Here is a 12827-nt window from a genome sequence, read left to right as displayed (position 1 = left end):
AAGAGATGGTACTTGATTAAATGCAGCTAAAAAAGCTTACGCTGCCAAAGATTTTCCTGGAACCCCTTGTAGGCAGAGGCCTGGAAACACCAGAGATTTCTGTGTGACCGGGTCACAAGACATTTTAGATAAATAAAACTGAACTGATTGTACAAAAGCTATTTTTGCAAAATGAAATCTGTTTCAGAAAACTGGGACTTCAGTTGCTGCTTATTTCTTGGCAGCAGAACACTAACGCCTGTGATGTGCTGCCACTCATTTCTGGCAAGCACTAAGTATGTGGTTTATAATCTGCACTCATACATAATCAGTTTCAAGTTGTTTCTATAGATGCTGAATGTAAAATATTTGGATCAAACAGATTGTATTATCTCACGTAACTTGTTCTCTTCCATATATTCAATGCCACATTACGCTCTTTTTTTCTTTTCCTCCCCCCAATTGTATCGGTTGATCCTATGATTGGGAGCTCATTACAGCTATGGATTGTACTTTGGAACAGAGCTTCTAAACATAGAGGAAGCCCATCAGTGGAACAAATGACTAGTGGGTGGCATTCAGGCAGAGCAGCATATGCATTCTTTCTCATTTTGTTTGCCCTAAGGAAAGCTTTCACGCATCCTGCAATGTATTTTCCCTGCATCTCCTCACCCCTGCTGGTTTCCTCTTTGTCACCTATATTTCTTATCGTGTTCTATGTATTCAGGCCCAAGTTTTGTCCCTAATTAGTTTTTACTTCTTGTTTCCTAGCACATGGTTCCGTGGGCTTCACTGGAACTTTGCTTGCCTAAGAATTAAGAACTTCCCAATTTGATTATTTCAGTAAAGTCTCTCTGCCTTTTTTCCCACGCTTATACCGATTTCACTGAAAAGAATTACGTCCTTGCTACCTACCAGCTTCTCCAGTCTTACCATCATTGCTAAGTGAGCATCTCGCAGTCAAAGATGGATGTATTTAAAGGCCCATGACAAATCGTGGCACAACCTTATCCTCCTGCTAAATATAAGAGAACTGTGACTTGTGTAAGTGTGGTGTCTTGTCAAAGGTCACGCAGAAAGGTAGCAACAGCCAAAAATTAAAAAACCCCTATCGTTAATCCTAGTCCCTTTCCTTGAATACAAGACCTGTCTTGCACATGCTGCATTTGCCTATGATGCTTATTTTTTAAGGCAGCAGCTTTTATATTGCAATTATGTCCTGCCCCATTAAATACCTGCATATTGACCTGGAAGATTTATCTGGAAATAGAACTGCTGTTTTAGGGGATTTCTTTTTTAATTGCAGCGTGATTGCTAAATTAAACCAACTTCACTTCCGAAGTGGACTTAATGCATGGGCTATTTCCATGGGCTATTTAATGCTGAAGCTTTGCCACTTCTTTGCAATGTCTGCTCCGTCTGAAACGTTTTACTTGATTCTAGCTCTTTGACTCACTGAGACATATTGTGTTATTTAGGTCTAAAATATCTGTTACCACAGTGCCGCTTCCGTTGTGAATACAAAATCTGCCTCCACATGGTACCTCAGCTAAATGCTATATTTTACAGATTTTAATTTCAGTTCTCCTTTATGACAAATACTAATTTTTTCCATCAGTAAAGTAACCCCTTTCCCCACTTCAAATCACACTAACAGTCTTTTACCTTTTTGTTTTCAGAGAGAAAATAAAGAAAGGTCTTAAGGATTTAGAGGAGGTAAAACCAGCAGGTGACACATATATACATGAAGGATTAAAACAGGTAGGTTTTACTTATCTTCTTGCAATGAAAATATCCTCTGTTCTGACCCACTGGATAACAACAACAACTTGTCACATAAATGGATTGATTGCATGCCTCAGTCTGTTACACTCAAACCTTTTTGGTTCCCTAACTGGTCCCAGGATCTCCCAGATACTATGCAAATCCCAAACAGAATATTAGCCATCATAGAAAACTGCCTTATGGAATTTCTTTGACTTGATCCTTTGCAGTAGAGAGCAGTTCTTTGTCGTGAATTTAACAGCTAACGCAGCATAACAATTACATGGTAAATAGTCACACACAGCTTTGTAGGGCTGCGAGTCTAACAGTGCCTTCTAGAGCATGTGCTGATGGGGAGTTTACTGCGCAGATCAGGATTTTGAAGACAAATGGTCTTAATTTTGGACTATCTTAATTATCGAGTTCCCAACTGCTTATATTTTCTTGAGATGTGCAGTTAAAGTCTGCTTTGTGATTTTGCTGAAAGACTCAGGCCCTGCGGGTGAGGGATGAGGTGAGGATCTAAGCTTTCACTGCTATGGATAGAAGCTCAATTTCTTCCTTTATGCCTCTGGAGTCAGGTTTGTAATTGTGACCTGTGGACTGAAAAGCTAGGTAAACAGAAGTTTGTTGCCATTTAAAAAAAACCAACTTTGTTTTAAGTCATTCTTTTAGTATCTTGGAACCTACTGAGTGGCATTTGAAATCTCGGGGGTAGCAAAGGAAACCTTACAGAGAATCTCAACGGAAGAGAGCTTCACAGCTCAGAGGGTATCTGTCCTGAAAGAATCAAGAGTTTCCAAGGGTTGGTCAGTTAGTGACCCCAGCACTTCGGAGACGTGCTCAGTGGTGATCGTAAAATACCAGTGAATGACTTCCTTGTTAATAGCGAGTTAAAGGGAGGCAGAGGATTGTCACAAGAGGTAGGTTTGAAGATGAGGCTGAATGTTGTTTCAGATGCCATATTCACTCAGACGATGCATCTTGGTTAAAAAGTCCAGGTATAATTTTCACCTGGATAAATATTTTTTGTTTTCAGGCCAACGTGCAAATTGCAAATCAAGGAGCCTCAAGGTTTTCCAGTATCATCATTGCATTGACAGATGGCAAGCTAGATGGTCAGATTCCCTTGTATGCAGAGAAAGAGGTGAGCGCTAGCTGAAAATCCATGTTGTATTCTGAAGAATTGGGTTGTTGCCTGTTGAATTTAAAAATGCTTATTCCTCTCTCCTATTCTTGGGCAGGCAAAGAAATCCAGAGAGCTGGGAGCTAGAGTTTACTGTGTTGGCGTCCTTGATTTTGTACAAGAACAGGTAAGAACATTACTATTTTGGGTTACTAGGAAGTACCTTGTCACAGGGTTTTATACAGTTAAGTAATACAGAAATTAATTTTACTTACATGAGATAGTATAATATCTCCTCTGGCTCAGAAAGCAGACACTCGGATGTGTACAGAGACATAAATAGAATGTGCGGGTGTCGCTTTCGTTACCGAGAAGACTTGTTGGAAATACCCTTGCTAACTGGCAGCTGGCAGCAGGAAAGGATGCAGGCAAACCCCCTTTCGTTAAGATGGCAACCAGATTAGGCTATGGGTCACATGAACAGAGTAGCTATAGACAAACTTCAAGCAGCGCTTTTAACAGCCTCAGGATAAGAAAAAGAAAGAAGGATCTGTGTCCTTCATTGACTGAAAGCTGTTCCACAATTGCTATGTCCTAACGAAGGCTGTAGCTGCTGTTGTACTGTGAAAGTGACTTAAATGGAGAAGTATAGAAAGGACTCTTTAGTATAGAAGGCACTGCTCTTTAATGGAAGGCAGAGCAATCAGGGAAGGTGGTTCTGAAGAGAGTTACGAGATTGCTGCCAAGATACAGGCCCTAAAAAGTTTCTTTACTGCGGTGGTTTGACATGATGGCTAGCCACTATACCATTTTGTTAGTTGCGGTAGGTTGTAGTAAGTCCTTCCATTTAGAAAAATCATAGCTGTGAGGGAACTAAAAATTTCCCTTCTCTGCACAGTTGATGGTAGTAATGTTTAGACATCCATTTATGTTTTAAGGGTGAAAAGCAGTGTGACGAATTTAGTTTGCCAAATGATTCACGTATTTGCACGTGTTTTCTTTCTAAAGCTTGAAAAAATCGCTGACACAAAAGAGCAAGTCTTCCCTGTCACTGGAGGATTCCAAGCACTTAAGGGGATAATAAATTCTGTGAGTATCAGGCAATAAGCTTAACATTTCCTCAAGATTACAGCATACTCTCCACTCCCACTTACTTTTCCAGGCAGAATTGATTCCTAAATCAGTAATTGCCATATATTAAGTTCTCTCCTCCTTATCTTAGAGATGCAGTTCTGTAAATTAACGTTGCCTGCCACTCCTGCAAATATTCATCCTCAGACCGTGTGTGGAGTTGGAGGACTCCATACACCTCTACTGAGTTTGACGGGGATTCATTGAGTAATGGCTGCTATAGGTTTAGTCTGAAAAAAAAAAAAATAATCGAGAGTGTTACTCCAGGAGAGTTACTCCAGGAGAGTTCAGAACAACTGGTTAAAATCATTAGGAATGACTGCAGTTTAGGAATTGCCCAAATCTTCATATGCAGAGAAGCATTCTAAATACATACTTTAGCCTTGACTTTAACCACTTGTTTTCCTAGTAGGTGATAAGAGTTTCCTAGTAGGTGATAAGTGCCTTTTTTTCGCATGCCAAGAGAATCTCCTATCAGTGAGATGAGGCTATTCAACTAATTGCTCTGATTTGCAAGAAAGGCTCAAAGCAAGAGGAACAATTTGGTTGTGATCAGTGGCTTGACAGGATTTTAGCCGTGTGTCAAGCAGACACCTGTGGTTGTGGGGACCTAATTTATTTGCCTCATCTTAAACTAAAGGCTTTGTGTTCTATACAAGGTTATAGTGCTGCTGCATGGCAGGCAACACAATGGAAAAAAGCTTACGGTCAAAAGCCAAGTCGAAACCAATAATTAAATCCTTTTTCTGGGAGAGATCCCGCTATAATTCATTTCTATTTCCTTCCTCTTTTTTTTTTTTTTTGATGAAGAAAGGATACTACTCACATACAGGATATTACAGAGTCGTGAATTTATCACTTCCCTTGAATAGTGTGTTTTTTGTGGAACTTAATGTCATTATGAAACAACTTATTTTTCTCCTTGTTGCTTAAAATAAATGTAATTTCAGAATCTTCCTTGCGCATTCTAAAGAGATATAATCAACCTTTTCATGCAGTGACATTTATTTTCCAGAAAATATAGTACACCCCATGTGGTACTCCTTTTTTAAAATCTCATTCTATGCCATTTTAAAAACTTACAAGAACCAGTTATACTGCTTGTGTGAAATGATGCAACGTTGAAGCCACTAGTGATAGACTTATAATTTATAAGAGCTGAATGTTTAACCCCAGTTGATTATGTTAAGCTTCCAAGGATGCTGCATTTCAAAATGTGTATGTCAAGACAGAACTAGATAAAGAGCTAAAGACATTTGCGTTTGGAGTCTCCCCTCCAACAAGGGTCACTGACCTGCAGGTGGGACCCTTCCAAGGAGTCAGGTTTCTACAGTCTTGTTCTTTGAGGAAGCAGGAGCACGATCACTTGAGATTTCCGAAGAGCTCAGTTTGAAGAGTCTGTAATTCAAACACACAGAATATTGACATATCTTGTAGGTTATCCTATTATCCCCCATTCTCAGCCAAGATATTTTTGGGCAGTCTTTGGCTAATAGTCTTGCCAGTCTGCCTCTTTTATACTTCCCAGGAGCTTTCAAGCACCTTCATCTTTTTTTCTGGACAGAGCAAGGGAAGCTTTTCTGATAAGGTCTGGCAGATGATGTTTGCACAAGCCTCAATCCAGCTTCTTCTGGGACTTGAGAAAAATGCGAGTGTAAAAATCCCAGATTTGTGCATATCATAGCTGTAGAGCAAGGAGATGCACATCGTGGCAGCACCTTATTTTAACATAACAGCTAAGCATCGATGGTGACAGTACAAAGCAAACTTCGGGTGCACCGTTCTACAGCTTAAATGCATCGTCTGCTCCTTTAAACTGTGACTGAACGCTTGAATTGTTCAGGGCTTTATTTAACAGACTGCAGCTGGAACAGACATTTCAACACTTGGCTTACTGCATATTTCTGTCCATAAAGAAACTCTTACGTTGTGGTTGTCAGGGCAGTCCAAAATGTTTTTGCTGATAAAAAAAGGGAGACTGAGAAGGCCTTTCTGATACAAAGCATATCAAATGACTTCAGTCGTGCCTGCATCAGTCTTATTTGTTGGGATAAGGGGTCAAATAAAACCAGTGAATGCTAGTGATTTGATAGCTCATGAGAGCTTTTAGAGGCTTGAATATTGTTTACAACTTTCTGAAAAGCACTGGACCTAACTGGAGTTTCATTTAGCTTTCAAGGCATTTGAAACTCTCCTTTTTTCTTCTCCAGTAAACGCACTAAGTGTGCTGTTGGAAACAGTGGGAGATTGATACCCTGCTGCTGTCCCTGTTTTACCACAGAACATGAGTGGAAGTATCTGTAGATAGTTTGTGTTGGTTTTTTTTTTCCCTGTTTTTTTTTCTTTTTTTTTTTTTTTAAGTGCATGTGGTGGATATATTAACATGAATTTTCTGGTAAGGTGTAGTTATATCTCAATTTTCTTTGAAGGGGTTTTGACTAATTTTGACAATTCATCCTTATTGCATTATAAAGTTGGTAAGCAAACCTAATTGAACATAAAATAGTCACAGCTTTCCTTTTTATTCACAATTTTAAATACGTTTCAGTTTGCAAGTTAGCTAGAGATACAAGCTCAAACAGACACTGTCGTAAAAGGGAAACCTAATTTCGAAACAGACAAAAATGAAATAGCCACATCACAAACAAGCAGAAGTATTGCTCGAAATGTGTCATCAAAGGTACTGTTGTGAAACCCTCCGTGAACATTGTTGAACATTTCTTGTTTAGAACAAACAAACGTACTGGTCACGGAAATGGCAGCAACCCAGCAATTAAAACTCTCAAGCTAAAGTACAGCACAACACTGTTCAGTAGGAATGGTTGGACGACCTGCTCAAAGCCTCTGCTGCATTTTTCTCTACTGGAATGAGCTGTGAAATTTCGTGGCTTCTACTTTGTTATACATGTTGCAAATTCCAGGAGACCTGAGCAGTTGATCTTCACTTGTTGATAGAAAAAAAAGTGATAAGCTATATCATAGAGTATCTGTTAGTACCTGCTTCTGCAGTTGTTTGAAGTCTAAGCAATTATTCCAATTGATTTTCTTTGGACAGGTACACAAAATATGTTTAATCATTGCTAGTGATTAAGATTGCAGATAGTTGAGATTAGCATTTTGAGAAAACCTAGCTCAGGTGTCGAAAATCTTGTATTGTGTTTTGACCTTGTTCTTAGTTAAGATAAAATCCCAGTGAAGCGAGTATGGATTTATGCACCGCCATGTGTTCTGTTGTGTTTCTGTTGAGTAACATCAACCATCAATTCAAAACTCTGTACAGCCTTTGAAGAGACAACTGTTTTGTGAAGTTTCCAGATCTTCTGGCACCGCTAATATCTAATTTTACGAAGTAGTAACTCAATAGCATTGTCAGGGTAAATAAATCCAAGCAGAAGTCTAGAGTTTAAAATAAAAATGCTGAAGGCGAGTTATTATGCTATCAGGAAGAGTTTAGTGATGTAGTTTGGCTGATAATTACATGGGGTATGGCGCATGAGCACGCCATAGCAGTGTGAACTCCACAGGTTCAGGAGTGCACAATTTGTAGCACCATGTGACAGTTCAGTACTGTATAAGAAAATGAAACCCATGCTTCTTTCCCTTCCTATAAAGGATTTTTTTTGGTCATGTACCCATTTCATAAAGAACTGTTGTGAATTTATCATTTGCCTGGTTAGATCCGAGTTGGTCTGTCATAACCAAAATAGCACCTTCCTGCCTGGCTTTGTGGGAGCGTTGGTGAGGCTGCAGAGCTGTGGATGCAAGGGTGCTGAGCTGTAAGCGAGCTCACTCAAGGGTGCCTCACTGGAATCTCACAAGATGCGGTCCTGAGCCAGCGCTTTCATTGGGAGAAACTGTGGAAACTTTAGGCTTATTAAATAGCTCAGTCAGACTCACAGTTTCCCCAAGGGATCAGTGTCTGCACGGTGACTGGAGACTGTGGGGCTGACAGCCTTGAGAGTTGGATGTTATCTCAGGCAAACGCTTCTCTGGAATGCAAAACCCAGTATTGGACTCCCTGTCAAGGAAGGGAGCAGAAGATGTTTGCATTCATGTGAGTAGGAAATGTTGTTGTTCTGAACGCTGCTCATTTTAACTGTTCGGTCACTTACCAAACGATGAATGGAGGAATAATGAGAAGAAGCAATAAAACTAAGGAGCTGGGAGCCAAAGTGCTGCTACCGCTTCCATCAAACACAGAGTATTTAGGCAAGACAGTATCATTCATAAGGCTGAGTTTTCTGTAATGTTCTTGTAACACTCTTCTGTACATCTGTATGATGTTTTATTTCCAATTTTTCCTCTCATTTTTTCATATTTTGCCCACTTTTCATGGCACGTTTCTGTGCATGTGCTTCGCACAGCTCAGCAAATCTGAATCGCTTTTATGTGCCACATTCTAAGGAACAAAACCAGTGAAAAGATCCCTGCTTCCCCTTTCGCTTAAGCAAACACAAGTCCTGCTGATTTGTGAGTGAAAGTTGTCTGGTTGTTTCTCCAGGCAGAATTGAAAAAGACTTGTGCTTTTAAAAGTTACACTAATAGAATTCACTTTAGTAACATTATTAGAGCGTGTGACAGTTCTAAGTAGACTTAAACACATTTTTATACTAAAGTGAGTTGGCAGCACTTAATACAGGAAGTTAAAATGTATTTTGTACTTAAAAAACCCCACAAAAACTTATCAGATAAGAGTACAGGAACTGATACATACAGAACTTAAGAGGAAGTAGTCAGTTTAAGAAAAGTTCAGTCTAGAATTGTTTTATATTTAATTATTACAACATTTCCTAAGAATTCTACCTGACAAGGATTAGAAATAACATTGTTAAGCTCTCTTTCTGCGTGTTCATTTTGCAGGGGCTTAATTTTGAATTGTTCATTTTATGTGGGAAACCTACCCTTAAACAAAAAATAAAAATTGAACAGGACACATAAGGTGAGCAGTTGCATCACCTAGAACATTTTAGATGGAAGCTAAAACGTCTCCAAGTTGACTGAGCCTCCTGCAGCTGTACCTTGGGTACCGCCTTCAGCTGTACAGATCTGACTGCCGGAGCGGTATTAACAAAAACGGGAAGCAGCTTCACTAACAGTACAGCTGGGAGGGGACAGGGGCAGCACGACGGGAAGGAACATTTCTTGGAAGAAGAGAGTAATACATAAATCAGTGGTTCTCTTCTCAGGTTGGGCTTGTTTTGTGTGTGTGTTAATGCCTGCACTGGAATGAGTAGCACCACTTGCTCTGCGGTACCTTACCCCGCATGATGAGGTTTCTCAGTATGTGCTCACGCTCCTGGTGAAAGGGTAACCTGGGGGACAGGAGACCTCAGCGTTTGTAGGGTGTAAACTCCAAGGTTTTTTAAATGGAGTTCCTTAGAACCATCAAATGATAGGAACAGTAATATTGAACAAAAGATTAAACGCATCCAGGGTCCTTTGACGAAAATAGTTCATAAAACACCCAGCGGCAGACGCTTGCTAAAGCAGTATAAGCAGGTAGTGCTATACAAATCTTACTGCATCACTGAAAATTCTTACCAGGAAAGGTCTTGTTGATGGGAGAGGGAGGCGTGCTCCGGTTGTAAAGAACAATCAGCGAAATCCCTCTAGCATTCAGATTCATTTGAGCAATGGTGGCGGATATCTATTGAGTATCCGGGGGGTTACCATGTCAGTTAGATGGTTCCTGTATCAATCACTGTGCACGACAGTGCATTCCTACCTTTCCGTTACTTGGATTGGTGACAGCCAGATCAGCAGGGCCCAAGGGGAACAACTGCGTAAAATGTACGTGGCAGCGGCACACTCACCCACTCCCAATACCCGACAAGTCACATCTCATCCTGGATGCGGTGACAGTCGTTGTCACTACGCTTGTACCCCAGTGCCTTGGCAGAGAGAGGGGCCACACCGGCCGTTGACTAGACTCAGTGGAAAGCAGGCTGGTACGCCTACAGTCTAACAACAAAGTCAGCAGGGACAGAGTTAAGTGACCCATGTTGGAGAGTAGCTGGTGCCAGAGGGGGCAAAAAACCAAAGTCTAGCAAGTGGGAGTTGAGGTAGGTAAGTGCTGTTTCCTGGGAAGAGCAATTTTAAGCCTTTAGGTTCATAAAGCTTACTGCAATGACTTCACAAAAACGTGCCCCAGCCTCTCTGTCAATCTCTGATGCCTCCTGCACTAGATAAGCTATCGGCAGTACTTCCTTGACCTGACCTGGCTTTCGCGCTGGGGTGATGGGGAGTTAGTAAACTCACCGGAGTCAGTCAACATCTCCCACTGTTACCTGCTGTAAGGCTACAAGACAGCTTGGCAGAGCCCATATTTATGGAGAGCGGGAACCTTAACAACTGCAACGGTTAGTGCTCCAAGGTTAGACCTTCTGGTAAATACGCAGTATCCCTAATGTGAACATTTACTGGGTGTGTTCTGTTGAATCTGCTTGTGTCACAGCCTCCAAGTTGCAAGCAACTTGGTTACTGAGTAGTGATCGGCGGGGACGACATTATTTTGAAGTAGTCGATACTTCTGCCCTGAACCAGGTCAGCTCAAGAGAGCTCAAATTCCGCCCTAGTCTACCTTGCTTAGAGGATGCTGAGTCTGCTCCCCCCTTTTTCCTTAAATGATGTCTCTCAGCTGCAGATGAGGGGAGAAGGGTCAGCCAACTGACTGCATGCTGTTAAGATTTTTCAAGAGCAAAATCAGCTTAAACAGTTCATTATCAATTATACATCAACTTAATTGGATCATTTCCTGTAGGAAGAAAATATGCTCAGTTTATGCACTGGGAATCCAGGAAGTGAACTATTAAACATTTAAGGAGGTGGGGGGGAGGAGAAATGCAACAAGTTATCATTAAAAGAATTACCCTGATTAAATCAGTCATCTTCTTTAATCCCCTCGGACGGTCTAATATTCAAGCTGCACTGGGTGCAAGGTTTAGAACTAACGTTGCGCTATGTTTTCCATGCGATTGAGACTGAGTAGATAGTTTTGGGAATTACTGCATGTAGTTGTTAAAAGGAATCAATGGCCTGGAATAGAATGCTTTCTGCTCTACCCTTCACTGCTGTGCAGCCCTTAATTTGACATTCTCTGACATATTACAAACCATATAATGTTCTGCTAGAGCACAGAGAGCTTGATAAGCCAGCAACATAACTGACGTGGTTCCCGTTTGTGTGAGCATGCATGTGCCTTGTGATTTGGATTTGACTTGTCAGCTATCCCTGCATGGCTATCAGTTCTGTTACATAAGGGATGCTGTAAAACTTGCTTAAAACGAAGCACTCGCAAGTCCAAATGAAATGTAGTGTTTCCTTAGTGATAAGTTTCTTGAAGCCAGATTTTCCTTACTAATTTAAAAAAAAAAAAAGCCTAAACAACTTTCTCCTGTTATGGAAAGTAACAGTTTGTCTTGATTCTTATTTACATTACGTGATAAGTAATGGGTTTAGGGTTGTTTTTAGTAATTTGGGGGTAAAGGTTCAGATGCTGTTAAGATACGCATTTCTTATGACCCACAGTTTTGTCATCTACATTTGGTTTACTCAGTGACTGCAAATGAGGTACTGCTAAGACATTGCATAATTAGAGTTTTCTCACTAACCTGACACTGCACCAAGCTTCTCTCTGATGGTTATTTTATGCAAGACCATATGTCTCAGCGATTCCCCCCCGCTTTAGATAGGGGACAGGATAGCAACCTTCCCCCCACCCCTTTTACCCTTGCTCTTTGTCTAAGGCTTTGCTGAGCGGTGTGAGGAAGTAGGCTGAAATTGGCAGCAGTTGTAGTTAAGAGCGCAGATGTTTGGCAGCACATAGAGGTAGATCTCATTAGGTATTAACTGCTGTAGTTCCTTGGCCATGGCTTTGTCCGAGAGAAGCATCGAAAGGGTGTTTCCTGTGAAAGCACGTGTTTCTTTCCAAGTTGTCTTGAACTGATTGTCTTGCACCTAGTATGAGGTGGTCCTGTTGCCTCATTGCTTTCCACACAGATTAGTACTGTGGAAGAAAATGGGAGATGACAGGGTGTGCTTAACACACTAGGGAGACTTGATGTGGGACTGACCCACAGATATAGTATGGAATTGCCTTTTGCATACGGAACCCATGTTTTGGGTTATTTTTTTTAAATGCTCTTTTTTCCTTAAGTTCAGATTATAATGACACAGATCTTGTGATGCTCTCTGGAAGAACGGAAGATTATGTTTTGGAAACAAGCACTTAACTTCAGGGAGCTTATACATTAGTTGCTGTATGGCAAAGGTGGCCTGTCTAAAGCCAAAGGTGTGCAGTGAAGGTGCTTTTCTGACTGAAAGATCCTGAGTACAATTAAGGTTACCAAGTGTAACCACTGAAATCAAGGGCTCTACTTATATTCATTTTCTCTTGTAACCTACTCAAAGCCTTTATCTTTAAGGCCTGACTCGACTATAAGGGGGCACAACTCCTATTCAGGTGAAAAAAGCAGCAACTCATGAATGAGAGAAACCTGTAATGATACCGGCATATGTTCAGCCTAAGTTTTATCACCACCCTGATTTCACACATGTTCGCTTTCACATGCTGTAAAGTTCAATGAATTCAGTATGAAGAATTCTGATCTATGGACAGTCAGCATTTCATTCTCTACAACAGAAATAGCGAATGACTCCATTACACCAACTAAACACCTCCTGCTTTACTTTCATTTCCTTTTGACTGCCTCAGCAATAGTGAAAAAAAAGTTTTAAGTTACAGGGGGGAAAAAAAAAGGAATAAAGCTTCCCGTAGTACTTCTAAATGACTCATAGGAAAATAAAAACACATGGAAACATGAGTTCA

At 40.7% G+C, this 12827-nt stretch overlaps 1 protein-coding gene across 1 annotated transcript in view; it reads left to right on the top strand.

Moving 5' to 3' along the window:
• The window catches only part of ANTXR2 (anthrax toxin receptor 2), a gene marked incomplete at its 3' end in the record, with an annotated part of 68752 nt that overhangs the window by 8477 nt on the left and 47448 nt on the right, over positions 1-12827 (top strand). The window contains exons 3-6 of the mRNA XM_009887992.1: positions 1659-1740; positions 2783-2890; positions 2988-3056; positions 3878-3958. Of these exons, the coding sequence (XP_009886294.1) occupies positions 1659-1740; positions 2783-2890; positions 2988-3056; positions 3878-3958 (340 nt within the window). The remainder of the gene's footprint in view (positions 1-1658; positions 1741-2782; positions 2891-2987; positions 3057-3877; positions 3959-12827) is intronic.

This window comes from Charadrius vociferus, unplaced genomic scaffold, assembly GCF_000708025.1.
Source record: "Charadrius vociferus isolate BGI_N301 unplaced genomic scaffold, ASM70802v2 scaffold687, whole genome shotgun sequence".
NCBI classification, from domain to species: Eukaryota; Metazoa; Chordata; class Aves; order Charadriiformes; family Charadriidae; genus Charadrius; species Charadrius vociferus.
This window is presented reverse-complemented; position numbering and strand designations above follow the sequence as displayed.